General features: G+C 41.9%; 1 protein-coding gene across 1 annotated transcript in view; it reads right to left on the reverse strand.

The window, feature by feature from the left end:
- DCTN6 (dynactin subunit 6) overlaps positions 1 to 5,347 on the reverse strand; it is a 35,005-nt gene extending 29,658 nt beyond the window's left edge. Inside the window, exons 1-2 of the mRNA XM_089669980.1 lie at positions 5,198 to 5,347; positions 1,148 to 1,212 (exon numbers count right to left, since the gene is read on the reverse strand). Of these exons, the coding sequence (XP_089526106.1) occupies positions 1,148 to 1,212; positions 5,198 to 5,238 (106 nt within the window). The 5' untranslated portion in view covers positions 5,239 to 5,347. The remainder of the gene's footprint in view (positions 1 to 1,147; positions 1,213 to 5,197) is intronic.
- Positions 5,348 to 19,919: the final 14,572 nt, after the last annotated feature.

Raw genomic sequence — 19,919 nt, forward strand, 5'->3', positions numbered from 1 at the left:
TATAGAAGGCCAACATTCTGTGCATTTGTCCCTGAATGTATAGGGACTTAAATGTGGGTACCACTTGGTATAGTATTCAGCTTGCCACAGACCTTGACAGAATGCAGGCAGCAGGGCTGGATGTTGGACCTGTCCCTTCAGAGTGCACTACAGGTAGACGGCCCCGTGTGCAAGGGGCTCAAGACAGGAGGCGTGCTACTGGCCTTAAGCTTCAAAATATTATATTTTTCAGGGTTTAAAGCATATGTGAATCCTCGTCTTGTAAAACAATTTATTTAAAAAAAAAGAAATGAAAACCAAAATATAAGTGTGTATATATATATTATATATATATATATATATATATATATACACACACATACATATACACACACACACATATATATATATATATATATATATATATATATATATGTGTGTGTGTATATGTATGTGTGTATATATATATATATATATATATAAATATATATTATATATATATATATATATATATATAAAAAAGTATACATACTTTTTTTTCCCCTTCATTCCCAGCTTAATAGAAAGGTGGAAAAGAAGAAACAGCAGTAAACTAATCTTCCTAGTAAATGTCTGTTCGGGGTGGGGGGGGGGAGCATGTCAGGACAACTCTGATCATTGGAGGAGCACAGCTAGAGAACTGACCATGCTGTGCTCATCTTCCTAGTGTGGCCAGTTATTATTATACAGGATTTATATAGCGCCAACGGTTTGCTCAGCGCTTGTGGGAGACAATATAGCAACAATACAGTTCGATACAAAAGGGATTTGAGGGCCCTGCTCCTTGGAGTTTGCAATCTAGGAGTTTGTAATAGGAATGCAGAGGGACTGGCAAGAACACCAGGTGTTGCACATAAAAAGATACAAAGAGAACAGAATACTTTTTCATACAAGTACATGATACAGCAGGCACATATCTCCAAGGAGCAGGGCCCTCCTATCCCTCTTGTATTGAACTGTATTGTTGCTGTATTGTCTCCCATTATATTGTAAAGTGCTGAGCCAACTGTTGGCGCTATATAAATCCTGTATAATAATAATAATATCAGGAATATGAAATGCTGGGTTTACATATTCTTTAATACTCTGTTAAATAACTTTTAGAAGAGGAAATTAAATGTGTACTGACCTATTGTCACGTCCCCCTTAATTTCACTTTCCACACACACAACTGCTCCCGGAGCAATTTTAACACTGAGGAAAAAAGAACAAATATTAGCATGACAGTTTCAACACAATACCTTATTTTCTCAAAGGTCAATGTTTTATTTTAGGAAACCTTAAAGGATAAGTTCAATTTTGCAGATAAAAAAATGTGCATTTACTATTTTTTTTTTGGATCCTGGAATGCATTGCATCAGTGACTCCTGCAAACTGTCAGTGTAACTGCTTGCCTGTACATCCCGTACGGGAAGCAGAAACAGTCTAACAGGAAGTCTCAATAAACTACCACAGTGCTCCACAGTGTTGTGGTAGTGAATTGAGAACTACAAGCTGACAGCCGCAGAGGTCAATAGCCATCAAGGAGCGTACTAAGGTCCCTATCTCACATTCATACACATACCAGGATCAATTTAGACAGGAATCAATTAACCTATCAGTAGGTCTTTGGAGTGTGGGAGGAAACCGGAGTACCCAGAGGAGACCCACACAGGCACAGGAACATGAAAGAGAAGTGTGCAGGATTCCACAATTCCTGCTGGGAACTGTCAAAGCCAACTGTTAATCATAGGCAGCTGAGGCATTCCCTGTCCTACTGGCACACCTATACATTGCCTCTTGCATAGGTGCAGCTGTGGGGTGGGGAATGTATGCGTTGTCTATGACTGGCTATTATTGGTTTTGACAACTTTCTGGCAGGATAGCTCAGGTGGGTTTGGACTTTGCTAAAAATAAGCCTGTGCTCATCCCTAATTGCAATGTGTGTGACCAATCTAGAGTCTAATCACCATGTCTGTGTCTCAAATCACAAGATGTGCTGAGATAGCAACCCACTGGGATAGTGATATGACCACAGCTACCATACATAAAGCATTCTTGTCATACTCACCTCGGAACCTAAGGGTTTATTCCTCCACATTGTGCAAAAAGGCTGTTTGATTCTGGCTTCTCTGATCATCCCCTTCTTCCACAGGTTCCAATCCATTTGCTGATAGTACAGAGCTCTAGGAGTCACTGTGCACATGCTCTGTTTGGTGTGTAAGGGTGGCGAGGGAGGGTGAGTGCATAGGATCAGTACAATGTCAATCAGCACTGTCTGCACAGAGGGTCAGGGGTCCTGCAGCATCATTGGACAGTCAGAAGAGGATGAAAACGCCTCCTACAGCTTCAACCAGTGTTCTGCTGGACACTGATAGAAGAAATCACAAGACTGTTCTAAATGCTTAGCAATTTCTATTTACAAAACTAATTGCATTTCCATGTTGTGTGTACTGTGAGAGACCAGATATAGTGAATGCAGGGTCCTGGGTTTAGTAACACTTTAAGCTAATCTTAAATTATACAATCTGATAGTACAATCTCCTTTACATCACCCTCAACTTTATAATGTAATGGATCTGATAGAAAGTGATTGCATTGTATAGGTTTTTCCTGATATTACATAGTTTTGGTAAATGTATATGAGAGTGTCCAATCAGGTTGTAGTGTGTATGACCACCCTTAGACTGTTGGTTTCAGGGCAGCACAGTGGCTAAATGGTTGGCACTTCCGCCTGGCAGTACTAGGGTCGTCCGTTTGACTCCAAACCACGGCACCACCTGCCAGGAGTTTGCATGTTCTCCCTGTGCCTGCGTGGGTTTCCTCCCACACTCCTAAGACATGCTGGTAGGTTAATTGATTGGCTCCTATCTAAATTGGCCCCAGTATGTGTATGTATAAATGTGAGTTAGGGACCTTAGTTTGTACGCCCCTTAAGGGTTAGGGACTGATGTGAATGTACAAATATATATTACACACACACATACATGCAAAGCGCTGCATAAACTGACATCAATATAAGTACCTGTAATAAATAATAAAAATAAAATAAATACCAATCAGTGACTGCTGCCCCTCTCGCCAATCCCTTCATTGGCTTTCACTAACCCAACGTATAAAATTCAAAATACTAACCACAGCTTACAAAGCCATCCACAACACTGCCCCTAGCTACATCACCAACCTCATCCACAGATATCATCCAAAATCGCCCGCTCTGCTCCTCCCAAGACATCTTGCTCTCTAGCTCCCTCACCACCTCCTCGCCTCCAGGACTTCTCCAGAGCCTCTCCCATCCACTGGAACTCCCTACCACAGTACGTCCGGTCAGCCCCCACCCTGTCAGCCTTTAGGCGATCTTTGAAAACTCACTTATTCAGGGAAACCTATCCCACCTCCACCTAAAAACTGTACTTGAGCCACCTGCATCAGAACATCGCATACAGCTATCACCTTTTGTATCACCTCCCCCTTCCTTTACATTGTAAGCTCCACGAGCAGGGCCCTCACATTCCTTCTGTACTGAAATGTATTGTAATTGTACTGCCTCCCTTATATTGTAAAGCGCTGTGCAAGCTGTTGGCGCTATATAAATCCTGTATAATAATAATAAATAATAAATAGAAACATGGATCTTAACCATTTGCTAACTGCGCTAGAGCAGAATGATGGCTACAGTGTGGTTGTCCAGTTCTGGGAGGGCGTCATATGATGTCTTTCCAGAACGCGCCCTCCTGCGCACCCCCAGCGTTGTGCACATGGCGATTTCCAGGTGATGAGGTAAAAGGCCAATCATAGCACCCTTTTATCACGTGATCAGCTGTGACAGCAGATCACGAGTAAATACAGTTGCCGGTTATCGGCTGCACTTTCCTCATGCTGTCACAGCGTGAGGAAAGTACTGCCGATTACCGGCAGCTGCCACATAGCAGATCGGCACTGTGCACATCAGTGCCTCCTCATCAATGCCCACCAGTGCCGCCTCATCAGTGCGTATCAGTGCTGCCTATCCTTGTCACCTCATCCGTGCCCATCAGTGCTGCCTATCCTTGCCAATTCATCAGTGCCTATCAGTGCAGCCTCATCAACGCACATCAGTGAAGGAGAAAAATTACCTGTTTGCAAAATTTTATAATAGAAACAAAGGAAAAAAATTTTTTTTTCTTCAATTGTTTTTGCTCGTTTTTTGTTTATAACGCAAAAAATAAAACACCTAGCGGCGAATAAATACCACCAAAAGAAAGCTCTATTTGTGTGGAAAAAATGATAAAAACCTCTTCCCTACCACGCTATAGCCGAAAGTCGGCTACAGCGCAGTTGTCTAGTTCTGGAGCAACGTCCATGGACGTCATTCCAGAACACGTCCCCAAAGAAGCTGATGATCGGTGTTCTACGGACACAGCTGATCACTTGATACGGTCAGCGGCCTTTTACCACGTGATCAGCTGTGTCCAATGACAAACAGATCACCGGGTAAATACAGTTGCTGGTTATTGGCTGCACTTTCCTCATGCTGTCACAGCGTGAGGAAAGTACTGCCGATAACTGGCAACTGTCAGAGAAGTGATTGGCACTGATGATCAGTGCCCTAATGATCAGTTCCTAGCAGTGCTGCCCAGCAGTGCCTAACAGTGCCACCCAGCAGTGTCACATCATCAGTGCCTCCTATCAGTGCTGCCTATCCGTGCCACCTCATCAGTGCCGCCTATCAGTGCAGCCTCATCAACGCACATCAGTGAAGGAGAAAAACACCCAGTGGCGATTAAATACCACCAAAGCTCTATTAGTGAGAAAAAAATGATAAAAATGTCATATGGGTACAGCGTTGCATGACCGCGCAATTGCCAAAGTGTGACAGCACTGAAAGCTGAAGATTGGCCTGGGCATGAAGGGGGTAGAAGTGCCCTGTAGGCAAGTGATTATTGTATAGAATCCTCCATGTTATGATAAATGACTTCATTTTCCAGGACTGGCTGGCACACATTTCCTTTAGTCAAGCACCAATCACAGTGCAGTATTTCAATAGTGTCAAAGCTCACTAACATACTCCAGACAATACAAACCTTCATCTTCACATACAGATGGATACATACTAGGGGAACAAAGCCAGCTTCCTATTAAAGAGGGATGAACTGCTACTTATTCTATGAATTACAATATCACACACATCACAGTATTTGTAGAGGATAAAACCTGTCACCTCTTCTGCTGCAACTGTGCCTGTTTCAGGAGATCCGCCATCTTTCCGGGTAAGGAGTGGTAATTTCGGCGATCAGCTTATTTCCCTTTACCAATATCAGCCTCTGAACTCGAGAAAGACATTACCAATCAAATGAAACGCAATAAGAGAGTGGAACACGGAAGTGCTGCTGCTGCTGCTGGAGGTGTTTCCGGACATGCGCCAAAGCAGATGTGTTTAGGGTTTGCTATCAGGTGTGGTGTGTGGTTTCGTTAGAATTAATCATTGATAACTGCCTGTTATTGGTGTGAATGTGTGCAACATATACACAGCCAGTGTAATGAAACATGAAGCCAAATCATGTTTTAATTATGGAGAGAATGGAGCATTGTTTGTCAGTTTTTTTTTTTTTCACAAGAAGAGAAAGTAATGTGAAGTCTGGCCAAGCAGCACAGAACAGTGATGAAAACAGCTTTTATAGCACAGTAGGAAAAGGCTAGAACTTCCACAAGTTTTATGTGTACATCAAAAATGAGATTAAGTGCCCAGACACAGCAGGTACAATCGTATGGAAAGTCGCTAGGATTGCCACCTCATCCCTTTAAAACCGAACACATATTAACCACTTGCCTACTGGGCACTTATACCCCTTCCTGCCCATGCCAAGTTTCAGCTTTCAGCGCTGTCGCACTTCGAATGACAATTGCGCGGTCATGCAACACTGTACCCATATGAAATTTTTATAAATTTTTTTCACACAAATAGAGATTTCTTTTGGTGTTATTTACTCTCCGCTGGGTGTTTTATTTTTTACGCAATGAATAAAAAAAGAGCAAAAATTTTGAAAAAAAAAAGTTTTTCTTTGTTTCTATTAAAAAGTTTTGCAAACAGGTAATTTTTCTCCTTCACTGATGTGCGTTGATGAGGCTGCACTGATGGGCACTGATAGGCGGCACTGATGAGGTGGAACGTAAAGGCAGCACTGATGGGTACTGATAGGCAGCACTGATAGGTGGCACTGACTGGCGGCTCTGCTGGGCACTGGTGGGTGGCACTACTAGGCACTGCTGGGCAAAGGTGGGTGGCACAGGTGGATGGCACTTGTGGGCAGCACTGGTGGGTGGCACTGATGGGCACAGGTGGGTGGCACTGATGATCGATGCCAATCTGTCCTCTGACAATTGCCAGTTATCGGCAGTACTTTCCTCATGCTGTGACAGCGTGAGGAAAGTGCAGCCGATAACTGGCAACTGCATTTACCAGTGATCTGCTGTGTCATTGGATAAGGCTGATCACGTGGTAAAAGGCTGCTGTGATTGGTCTTTTACCACAACACATGATCACCTGTGTCCATAGGACACAGGTGATCACAGAGATCGCCAGGTGCGCCCCCCCCCCCTCGGGGGCATGTTCTGGGTGGACGTCATATTACGTCCTCCCAGAACTGGCTGACCGCGGTGAAGCCATCATTCAGCTATCTATGGTCGACAAGTGGTTAATTACACAGGTTCTTAAGCCAATTTAAGGAAGATAAAGCATTGGGTGAGTTTAATTGCCATCTTAATTAGCCACAGCACCTGTGTAATTAATATGTGTTCTGTTTTAAAGGGATGGGGTAGCAACCCTACAAGTCGCACTCTATGGTCCGCAATTAAAGCAGTCATATCGGTGCAATTCTGACTTGATAGGAGCCACATTGATTTTTAAGCACCTCCAATGACGGGCGCAAGGTGGTTCTCTCATTCTGATAGGACGTCATATAACGTCCTGCCATTCTCACCGCACATGCGCGGCGATCGGCGGTGCTCTGTGTCCCTTGGACACGGGATCACCGATCACGGAAAGAGCCGAAGATGTCGGCTCAGTCATGTGATCAGCTGTGTCCAATCACAGCTGATCACATGTAAACAGGGAAATGCCGGTTAGCGGCATTTCTCTCCTCTCGAGCTGTCACGCTGACAGCTCGAGAGGAGAGGAGAGCTGGTAATCGGCTTTCCGTGGAGGGGACATGTACACTGATCATCAGTGTGCCCTGATGATCAGTGTGGCCCCAGAAGTGCCACCTGTCAGAGTCCATCAGTGCCAGCTGAACAGTGCCACGTGCCAGTGCCCATCAGTGCCACAATGCCACATATCAGTGCATACCAGTGCACATCAATGCCACAAATCAGTGCCCATCTGAGCTGCCCTTCAGTGTCACCCATCAGTGTCAGTCAGTGTCACCTATCAATGCCAATCAGTACCACCTATCAGTGCTGCCAATCATTGCCACCTATCAGTGCCAGTCAGTGCCACTTAGTGTGCATCAGTGGCGCCTATCAGTGCTATATATCAGTGCTGCCTTTCAGTGCCCATCAGTGATGCTTGTCAAAGCCCATCAGTGTCCATTAGTGCATCTTATCAGTGCCCATCACTACAGCCTCATTAGTGTACATCAGTGAAGGAGAAAAATCACTTATTTACAAAATTTTATAACAAAACTAAGAAAAAACATTTTTTTTTCAAAATTTTAAGTGGTTTTTGGTTTGTTTAAGAAAAATAAAATAACCCAGAGGTGATTAAATACCACCAAAATAAAGCTCTATCTGTCACAAAAAAATGATAAAAATGTCATATGGGTACAGTGTTGCATGACCGCGCAATTGTCATTCAAAGTGTGACAGCGCTGAAAGCTGGAAATTGGCCTGGGCAGGAAGGGGGTATAAGTGCCCTGTAGGCTAGTGGTTAAAGTACTGCATGCACTACTTCAGGTGCGACTTTCATAGACATCTGTGTCTTGCAAACCACAAATGTCTTGCAAGTCGCAGCTCAAGTCGGAATGATATCTGACTTTGATATTGTGCGACTTCGCTGGGAATCGCACGATTTCAAAGTCGGATCGGTGTGACCGGGGTGTAAAGGATAAGTACACTTTAGGGCTCTTTCACGCTAATGTTTCGATCGGGTCCGCCTGAAAAACAGGCAGGCGGACCTGATCGTAACCTCCATTCTCCTCTATGAAGTGGCAGGTATAAACGGACATCTGTCTGTTTACACCCGCCAACATCCGATCTGATCCGCCAAATAGGGATGGATGGGGATCCAGGTCCCCTTCCATTTGTCAGATTGGGTCGGATGAAAATGGACAGGCAGTCCGTTTTCATCTGACCGCCCATTGAGGCAGCAGCGGAGCGGACAATGAGCTGTCATCCGCTTGCTCAGCGGGGATCAGCGGAGAGATCCCCTGCTGAGCAAGCGGATCCGCTGAACGGGTCTGCCCCATGTGAAAGGACCCTAAAAAAAGTACACTTATCCTTTTTTTTGCTCCTCACCACAGATGTAACCTAGTTCGCCCTACTCCCTCCAGATGAATACTTCAATTGAAATTGCATCCACTGCAGTGTGAGTATGTCCCACAGACAAATCTTCTGTTTGCTAGTTATGCCTGCACATTTATTACTATTATTATTATACAGGATTTATATAAAACAAACAGTTTGCGCAGCACTTTAAAAAATAAAGGCAGACATTACGGTTACAATACAATTTGTTACAAGAGGAATTAGAGGGCCCTGCTTGTTAGAGCAATAGCTTCCCATAAACATCTATGGGACTGCCAACAGCCTCAGGACAAGAGCTCATGAATGTCTATGGGAATTCACTGTTCAGGCATAGCCAGCAAATAGAGGATTTGACCATAGGATGTAAAGAAACAGCGGAGGCCACAGCCATAGTTTAGAAGTTAGTATGCGGTTGGGAAGAGGGTGGATGGTCTAGGTTGGCACCTTGGGGGCAAAAGTATAAGTGCACTTTGTTTGATAGACAATTTACTTGGCAACCCCCAACATGCATGCCAAAGGTAGCACATGACACCGTTTCTGCTGTCTTGCAACCTTCTGCCATATGCAGAGCAGTGCAGGGAAGCGCGGTGAGACATTATGGTACGCTAGTGTCCACCAATCCATCTCCTGTGTCATTTCCAGGTGCTTGTATGTGACATCACATGCACCGGGGTTGGGTGCAAGAAGCTGATCAAGCAGAGACCAGCATGCCAGAACAGGTAGGTATGTGTTACTCGGCCTGCACCACTCTGCATTTGGGGGATCAGAGATGAGAAAAAACTGTTTTGATGGAGGACATGATGGTGTTACTGGGGGAGCATAATGGCCTGGGGTTAGTACAGGGCACTATTAATTATAAGTGGGAAGCTTGTGGGGCAGCAGCAGAACCTACCCAGTGCAGAGGGGGCATTCTGTGTACATGGGGAAACTGGCACATAGGGTACATAGGGGTCTACTTTAAGTCTTACACATAAATGGCCGTTGTCTGCATTTTGCATTACTTACTACTAACCCCTGAACTCTGCCATACTCACTCCTGATCCCTGGACTCTGTGTTACTTACTCGTGACTTCTGCTTCATTCCACGGACCATGCACACTGCATTACTTACTGCTGACCTCTGAACTCTGCATTACATACTACTGATCCCTGCACTCTGCGTTATAATCTCCTGACCTCTGAACGCAGCATGAATTACTCCTGACCCTGTATCTGGCCTTTCATACCTCTGCTGCACCCTGTGTTACAAGCTGCTGACCTCTGAAGTCTACATTACTTAATCCTGGCCCCTGCATTGTGCATTACATACTACTGATTCCTACACTCTGCATTTCTAATTACTAACTATGGAACTCTGCCTTGCTTATTCTTAACCCCAGCACTCTGTTTTACCTATTACCAACCCTTGAACCCTGTATTACTTATTCCTGACCCCAGCACTCTGCCTCCTACTACTGCTGTCACAACGGGGCATCGAGGGCTGATCCTATCGTAACATGGGTGAATATGTAACATGTTACGAAAGGCGCACTTACCCTTTAAAGTCGAGTGCACGTTTGGAGCCCTCACTATGTGCACGGTGGGGTTCCATGCTGCTACCGGGACTTGTAGTGGGAAACGCAGGACAGGTGGCTGTGGTCAGTGTTTGACACGGCCCACCTAATTGCAAGCTACAGTGGGAATATGCTTATTTTCACGGGGACCCAAGAGAGAACAGTTGTGCAAGTGTACATAGTGTATGTTCATCTCTGAGAGTAGAGGTCCATTTTAAGGTTCAGTATTCCCTGATGGTAACCTCAGCCTTGTCCCAGGGCATTGGTGAAAAAGGCACTTAAGCAAAGGTACCCCATGTGTATGAAGTAGAGAGAGAGAGACCCTGTACAAGGTGCCTAGCAGAGCCCAGAAGAACCCATCCTGAGGGTAGGCCTGTCATGTTTCCCAGACATTGCACCCAACAAGTTAATTGGAAAATATGGAGGACATGACGAACAACCACCACACTGCTACATCCTTACAAACAAAAGAACAGCGGAAGTTCCAGTGTGACTCCAGTATCCCCAGCTCTTAATGAACAGTGTAAATTCCAGTGTGGCTTCAGTGTCTCCAGCTCTTAATGTTCATCACCTGTGGACAGCATTTATTATTATCTTAAAGTGTTTTCAATGTCATCTTCTGGTGGCCACATGGATAGTTTTTCTGCAGAATAAATTGTGTTCTGTTTGGATTGCTATTGTTCACAACTACATGCTCATATCTTCTGTGACTGTATCCAGTTATCCTATTGCAGGTCTTTCCCTACTTCTTTTCTACTCAGCTTTTCCAGACATAATTGTTTTGTCCAATGAGTTGGTTCTCATAACATGCTCAAAATAATAGAGCTTCAGTCGAGTCATCTGGGCTTCTAGTGAAAGGCTTAAGTCTTGGAAACTTCCTTACTACTCAGCCATGAGGGCAGAGCATTCAGGGCCCTATACCATGGGCAGGAACCCAGAACTCCAACAACCCTTCCTAATGGTTTTTCTAGATATCTAAAATGGAGCTAAACTCGGAGTTCTACGTTATAGAGAGCATTTGGAAGTGTTAATTGTGTCTAACCAATACCATGGAAATTGTAACTGTAAATCTGCAATGTAAATCTGACACATCTGACTGCTAGTCTTAGGAGATTTGAATTAAGGTTTGGTGATGTCACTACTGTGCTGCTCACAGTTCTATAACGTAAGGAAGCAAAAACCTGCCTTTACCAATTTGGTCACCTCCACAGAGACATACAGAGCAGAAGAAGGAATGCTAAGTCGGTAATGGGGAAAGATCAGCTGCAAAGAGAGACCATAGGTAAAACTGGTGACTAGTCCTTTGCATCTCTCTGATTTTGTTTGAGCACAGCTTCAATGTGGAATAAGCCTGACAACACAGTGAAACAAATTGAGGGTTAAGCAAGGTACAAGTGAACTAAATCCATACACATTGCAAGGCTTCATTTTTCCTTTTGATAAGACTATAGCTTTGTAGGGCACATGTCAACATTTAAAGGCTGCTAGTTCTGTGGAGATGACAATAATGAACTTCAGTCTTGCAACTTCACAAAGAAGTCAACTGGTTGATTGGCTGCTATGCTTGTCATTTTGGCAATAGGGATGGATACTCTCCCATGGACTACATGCTGTGGAGAATTAATTTCCTAATCAGATGTGTGGCTTGGCCTTCCCTTCATTGTATATTGGTTTAATCCATCCTTGTCGCCATTGCTTTCCCCATGGAGCAACCTGCATTGAGATTAGATATTAGAAACAAACAGTATGTGAAATTGCCTGTAGATCCTATCTGTAACTTGTACAGTATATGCAGTAGAATGTACCCTACTTAATAATCATTACATGACTAAATAAATACCAACACTGTAATGACCCGTCTGTGCATGGGATGGTGAAATGTGTTTCATCACTTCTTATGAACTGCAAAGGGGATTTTATTCACATAGCTCAGGTGTGTATGTGCAGCAAGCAAAGGTTGCCCCAGGAACATGGGTGAAGTATACTGTTAGAATGGAGAAGCTAAATTGCATAAAATGAGATTTACATAACTCAAGAAGCTCAATGATTGAAGCATAATTTTTGGTGTCCCTGTTATGAAGTTGCTCCCTTTTTTTTAGTCAAAATTTGAAGAAATGCAGTCATTGAACTTGACGCCAGAAATGCAGTGTCCAGAATTTTTTTGATGGTACCTCAATGCAAGACATTAGTGTAAACAGACCCTGTAAGGAAATACTGTATGTTTTATTAACTGTCATCCATTTTGTATATTGCCTCCATTTCTAGATGTGTGAACAGTTAGTTTCGATTTCGAGTTTCGCTTGTAACTTCTATCATTTCCTGAGAATAGTTTCTATTCTCAGTAAATGGAACTACCTTATATGGTGTCCCTCAACGATTTGCAGTTTCTTCTCTTCACGTAATTATACCGATAAGAGTGGAATGTTTCATTGGTCATCCTAAAATTAAGCAACACCCACTGAGTTCAGTATAATAGTTCTTGTCTTGCATTAAGCTTTCAGAGATTTAGCTTTTACACTTCGGTGTCTGAAGCTTTATTTTTCCCAGTTCTGGTGGGGAAAATAATCAAGGACAGTTTGGGCTACAGATACTTTCAGACCCTACTGAAAACAATAGATTTTCTTGCGTCAAATACATGTTACTTACATTTGGGGTTGAAGACGAATGCTAGAAAAATACATCTGGTTTCAAGCCATAGACAAATGGAAATGCAGCCAGTTCAATCACCCAATCACCTGTGCTTGAAAGAAAGAAAATTGAATAATGTATGGACTACCTTAGTAAGCCCTAGTGGATTCCAAATGATGTATTGCAGTATTCATTCCTTTCACAAATCCAGCAGCTATGATTTTTCAAGTGCCATCCAAATTATGTTTATTTCTAAAATTCTCAAGGAGATTATTCAAGCGTTTTTCCAACAGAATAAGGCACACAACTACCACAAATCAGGCTGCATCTCATTAAGCAAAGCATGTTCAGTGAGTCAAATGTGACATAGAATTATTATATGATTGCAATTTAATTTATAAATCTCCTATCTTCCTGCTTAAAAGAACCAATGCACCCATACAAAAAATTAATCCCTGACCACCTTCCAATTATGCAAGTGTTTTGAGCGAAAAGCTGTCTCAACCGCACTAGTAAATTTGTCTCAGATAAAAATGTATATTAAGACTTTATATATGATAGATCATGCTGAGCCTTGGGGTACTCAAGAGCAGGGCTGGGACCAGGGGCGGACTGACAACTCATGGGGCCCCCGGGCAATAGGGGATCATGGGGCCCCTGTGTCCTTGCCCAAACTCAAAAAAGCCTATGAAAAAGGTACCAGGGGCATCTCATGGTGTCCCCTACTGACCCCGGGCCCTCGGGCAGTGCCCGAGTTTCCAAATGGTCAGTCCAACCCTGGCTGGGACAAGGGGTGGGCAGGGGGGACTGCCCTAGGTGCAATGGTTTAGTGTAGGGATGGGGGCACCTTCCTTCTGTTGCAAGGCTGAGAAGGGTTGTGACAGTGCCAGTAATTTTGAAAAGTTAGTGATTGTTGGGTGTAGGATCCCCTAAACTTGCACATTATGAATGTGGGGCCACAGTTTGGCATCTTTTTCCTGATCACTGGATGACATTGTCCCAGCACTGCTTGAGAGTACAGTCTGTGAAATATGTGTTCAATTTATGTATATTTATTTGTAAATCCTTGTCTGTGGTTTAAAGATCAGTCCCCTATTTCATGTGAGATTTCAACAATTGTATGTTAATAAAATTAATACTTTTTTATTAAACATCTCATTATACAAATTGCATATCTTTTAGTAGCACCCGGAAAGTCTCATTGACCTTCATTACTGGTGTCCATACTGATTAATATGGTTCCTTTGTTACGGTTGTATTTACCTGACTGTCACATTTGCCCCATAATCTGTCTCTCTGCTTCTGTTTTGTTCTGACTTGCTGTGTGGCAAAATCAATTTCTTCAAACATTTGTAGTATTTTTCTTCTTTCTCTTTTTTTTTTCTTACTCTTCCAAACATTTTACCCATACACTATTAATCTTGTAGGCAAAGCTATCATATTTTCAAATCTGGAGTGTACGTTTTATGCCATCCAGGTGCTAGAAAACATTTGCAGTCAGTACCCATGTTGCTTCACACTGCTGGAAGAATCCTGCTGTTTTGCGATTAGTTTGCTTAGTCTATGGGGTCTCACTTCTGCTTATGAAATGTTTAAAGACCTGTGCTTTAGTGAAAAGTATACATTATGGCGCTGCTCCAAGCTATGGATGGAAGGAAATGGAAAACCCATGCCTTAACTAATTTTTTTTTACCTTTCCGAGTTTGCCTTGCGGTTAAGAGTGGGTAATTTTTAATTGGGGTTAATTACATTAACTATGTCCATGTCTTAAAATTGTTGTATATGATTGTTTATAATATCATGATTACTATATGATGTCATTAATTATATATATTCTGTCCTAGTTTGTGTATAACAAGATCCAAGGCCCTGAGAAAGCGTTTTTTCCGTGAAACGTGTCAGCCATTTAAAATTAGGAGCTCATGAACAGATACATGGTTATATTTCAAACGACACCATTAATTTTAACAGTTTTTTTATGTCTGTTTTGTGATATATGTACATGGTAACAATAAAATATTATTTTTATGAATTGTTTTTCTCTTTGGTAGTATACCTCAGGAGGTACACTTATAGTACGATATTATAGGCACTGTGCCTTTAGTGAAAAGTATACCTTATGGCACTGCTCCAAGCTATGGATGGAAGGAAATATAAAACCTGTGCATTAACTCACTCACAGTGCATGGATTGTGACTCTCTTATCTGTAGATAGGAAAGTCTATTGGGCAGCACAGTAGTTGTTAGCACTAGGGTTGTTGGTTTGAATCCCAACGACAGTGCTACCTGCACAGAGTTTGCATGCTCATCCTGTGTGGGTTTTCTCCCACACTCCAAAGACATGCTGGTTGGTTAAATGGCTCCTGTCTAAATTGGCCCTAGTATGTGAATGTATGTGAGTTAGGGACCTTGGATTGTAAGATTCTTGAGGACAGGGACTAGTGTGAATGTATAATGAGCAGGGCCCTCTCTTTCCTCTTGTACCAAATTGTATTGTAACTGTAATGTCTACCTTCATTTTGTAAAGCGCTGCGCAAACTGTTGGTGCTATATAAATCCTGTATTATAATAATAATAATAATATACGTAAATTTATTGCGCTGTTAATAAAAAGAGTGGACAATTTTTGCTGAAGCACATTATCTTACAGCAGTCACTTTGCTATCTTAAGTAACCACTTTAGCAGTGTATAATTAGTTAAAATGTATATATAATATACATGTTTAAAGTTATAATAACTATTTCAATGGCTCAATTTGCACAAAAGTGTATATATTAAATGCAAAATGATTTTTCTTTGGTTTTACTACCTTGGGCCACTAGATGGCTCTGTACTACAACCAAAAATGGTCTTTCCTGTATCCTTTTAAGTTATGTGATATTTGGAGCCCCTGCAGCACCAGTCATCCAATTTCAGTTTTTCAAATCATTTGTAACTGAAAGCTTATATTAACATGATGACAATGGCATCACATAGGTTGTATTCGTTTCTGTGTGAAATATGTACATATCAGAACAATAGGTCATTTTCCCAAATGTGCGTACATTGTCTGAGGATAATGTTGGTGTGATTTTCACTATAGCTGTGAAAGTTACCCTGCTGGAAACCTGCTCAATTCGATCAAGCATATGATGCAAAAAATGCCTTTAGAATTTATTGAAAACTGCCTGTTAGAGTAATGTTCCAAAATATAGGTAGTTGAAGTTATATGCAAATCTTGATGTTTTCTGAAAAAGCCAAACTTGTCCCTGTGTCCTCCCACCCTCTTAGCTTCTCTTGTGGTCAGTGAAGTTACCTATCTCATCAGAGCAATTCTGTTCTCAGTGAATCTCAGTGAAGCAATACCTGTTAAAAGCCAGCATACATACCATCTTTTTCAATGCCTGCACTCCTAAATGCTGCTCTGAACCTGAGATATGGTCCACCAAAGAGTTTGTATAGGGAAACCAAATGTTCCTGTGGTGGTGATCCTCAAAGATGTACAAGGGAAAAAAGGTAAGTCACAGAAGAGCCCTTAAAGTGTAGTATGCAGTTGGAAAGATGAAAGAATAAAATAATGAATTAACTTACGTATGGTAAGATTGTAAATGACCAAGGTATATGGTATGTAGCGCTACCCACATAGAAGCAACTGTAATTTAACTGGTTCTTTCCCAAGATTAGTGCAGAGGCAGCCAGGCACACAGCAACAGTTCATTCACTCTTGCTCAGTAATCAGTCTTTGTAAAATATTTTTTATTGCTGAAGATCTTGGATGTGGGGTGATATGGGATACCCCAAAGTTACTAAATGTCCCCACTCCACTTTGCTAATAGAATAGTCTGTATGCAGAAACAAGCATAATTATCAATATTAACATATATATTAGTGCCACGTCCCTAATGTATATTTAAACTGAAAAAAGACCTGAGAATGGGGACTTTTGAGGCACAACATAGGCATAAAAACATGATTTATTATATATCAAATTCCAACATATGTAACATCATTCTGTTTCACATCAACAATACTAAATCGTATAAGAAGTAAAAAAGTTAACAACATCAAGGAACATCTCTTCTCATATGATCCAATTCTTTGCAAACTTTAGGCTCATTCTTTTATAGGCTTGGGCTCAACCCGTTTCATGGACTTGATCCACTTCTGCAGGAGGCATCATCATCAAACATTTAACTACTAATATAAACAAGAACAAAAACATACAGTCAGAAATGAGCATATTTTCTCATTCCAGTTAGAGTATCAAGTTGCAGGTGCACCGGGGGGGGGGGGGGGGGGGATGTTGGGGGGGCTGGTGTCGGTGGGAGGAGAAAAACCAGGGGATGATGGAATATGAGCCACACTATACATGCATAAATCAAATTTTTAAATATTACCTCTAAATACATCAAATGATTTAGAACATTCTGAGTGAGTGATGTAGAGACGCTCTATCCACGAACCTACGCTGGCTTCTATTTGTATACTTTTCATACCACAAAACCTTTTCCTAAATAGTAAATATATAATTTGATGTATTCATGAAATGTTGGGAGCTGGACAACATTTAAACTGTATCCAACACCCACCAATACAAGTACATCCCCTCCATGGTGACATGTTTGAAAACAGCTTCTCAAAGCAAGTTATATCTACACGGCTGGCTTATTACAAAGCTAAAATCTTCCTGTGTGATAGTGATAACATATGGTAAAAAGCTTTATTAATACTCTGCCTACACTCTGTTCAGTTCAGTAGAAAATTTGACTGCTCCAGGTCTCAGACTATTTATGTGCTCTTCAGCCACCTACTGGCCACACCTCCCCAGGGATTGACTAAATATTCACTATGTTCTAGAAATGTCTAGAATGCAAGGAAAAATAATAAATCATGCAGCATGTGAAACAAAGAACAGCCCAAAGCAATCAAAGACTACTCAATTGATTAGAGAGGAGCCACAAATAACTAATTTTGCCTAACATCCTAGCAACAAAACTAGGAGGGTGCTATAGGTAGATGCAACCTTCCAAGTGCATGTGGTGAATACCCAGGTAGGTCGCTCTCAATGCTTCAGGAAACTCAGCCCTAGGTTCTAATGTGGGACATTAAGAGGTGATGAACTGATTTACAGAGGAGTGAAAGAAACCCTATTAACTACTTGAATGGCAGAGGCGCTGTATTAGCATGCATGTTTTATGGAATAGGATGAAGCATAGTTTTAGATCAGGCATAGAATTTATTTGGTACACCAAAGACACATTTCATAGCTAAAATATGCCACTTCCTTTTTTTTTGGTGTTACACAAGAATTTTGCACTTCCTATTTCCTGTATACCCCTCTTTGGTGTGCAATCTGCCTCCAGCATTCTTGGTGTGATAAATAAATGATATGTCCGATTCAAATACAATGAGTTAGAGCCATTCCTAAATAGTAGCGCATCCTACTATGGCTGTCTCTGCCATTCGACTAGTCAACTGAGATTTTTCTTTCCTCTACAGAACAGAGAAACCAACACATCAGAGAGTGTTTACCGTAGCTCAAACTGTTTCAGACAGTAGTATCTCCCAGAGATCAGCAGGAGGAACCGTTTTGAGCGACAGCAGACCCAGGAGACTGACCCTTCCAGAAGGGTCAGTTTCCCTGCAGACTTTAGGGGCAATTTTTGAGCAAATTGAACAGTGTTTGGCAATGTGGGCAGCAGATATGGCTTCAAAGAAAATTTGTATAGTAATAGAGTAGCTTTACAGGATTAATTGGGAGAGTAAAAGATAAAGGGCAGGTCAAGCTTGATTGATAGGGCTCTTTCACATGGATGACAGTGCCTACCGCCCTCTGAAAATCTATTTGCAGAGAATTGCTTTTCAGAAGGTGAGAGAGCAGTAGCTGCCAGGACTTCAGGCGCTTTGTTTTAAATATCAAGGGGGATTTTGTATTGAAATTGTGCAATGCAACCCTAAGTCTAACAGTCAGATATACCTGTGCTCAAATCCCAATAGCTTCTATATGTATATCTTTCATCAAGTGCTAAAGGGTTGTGACCACATGTTAACAGTAAACATTCTTGATGAACCCTCTGTACACTGCAATGCAGTCTTTCTAGAAAACTTTGCAATTAAAAAAACAGGTATTTTTAGTTCACATACAATGCAATACATGTTTAAGCTATCCAACTGCATCAAGGTAATGCCTCTCCGGCCAGTCCCTATTCTGCTCTACAAACTGCAAATGCTACAGTGGATAGAGTGCCAATAAGAGGCAGATAGACACAAGTTGTAGGAGAGTCACAAGGTTAAGGTCTGGTCCCTGCAATGCAATAGAAGAAAGATAAACCTGTGCTCCAACTTTGCTGGAAAAGGTATATAGCAGTGTGCAGAGGGTTCATCCAGAATTTTGAGTGTTAGTGTGTGGTCACACCCCCTGGTTTATATTCATGTAGAAGCTAATGGGATATGAGCACAGGTATATCTTGCTTTTATTGCATTGCAGGTTAGTGACCAGACCTGAACCTTGTGGCTCTCCTACAACTTGTGTCTATCTGCCCCGTATTTGCATTTTGTAGAGCAGTGTAGGGACTGGCCAGAGAGGGATTACTTTGACGCAGTTGGCCAGCTTAAAGTATAACTAAAGGTACAACTTTTTTTTAGTTTTGCACAGAGTGGAGATTCAGTAGATTAGAACACTTGTCAGGTTTTTATTGCTGTCTGTGTTCTCGTTAGGGAGATTCGCTCTCTCTCTCTATTTGTCCTGTTTACCATTACCATTGAAAGTAAAACAAAATCCCAAATTTTGGGTTGTCCCCAGAAAAGTAATATAATGGGAAATCTTCCAGTGGGGACATTAACTCTGGTGCCCTGGGGGTCCAAAGGAATTTCTTTAATTTGGAGAGATTTCTTCTCTCTTCCTGTTTGGTTATTGGACAAGAAGTGAAGGTATATCTCCCCAATGGGACACAGAAGGCAAAAAAAACCTGAAAGGGGTTATAACCTTTCCTTACACTTTCCAAAATGAAAAAAAAGTTCTGGTCTATAGTTCTTTAAACATATTGCAATGTAAACTAAAAACCCCTGTTTTTTTTATTGCAAAGTTTGCTAGAAAGGGTGTATAGCAGTGTGCAACCGTGAGCCAAGTGTGCTCCCATCTACACAAATGGTAATGGGCACATTTGACAAGAGGAGCCATCTGTCAAACTCTGAAAACTGAGTCAAAATTGCCACAACTGCAAAGTAAAGGATTGCACTCATGGCATGTGTCCAGCCCTGTC

The sequence above is a fragment of the Staurois parvus genome, unplaced genomic scaffold (genome assembly GCF_062004578.1).
Source record: "Staurois parvus isolate SC_StPar_1 unplaced genomic scaffold, SC_StPar_1.0 ptg000086l, whole genome shotgun sequence".
Lineage (NCBI taxonomy): Eukaryota > Metazoa > Chordata > Amphibia > Anura > Ranidae > Staurois > Staurois parvus.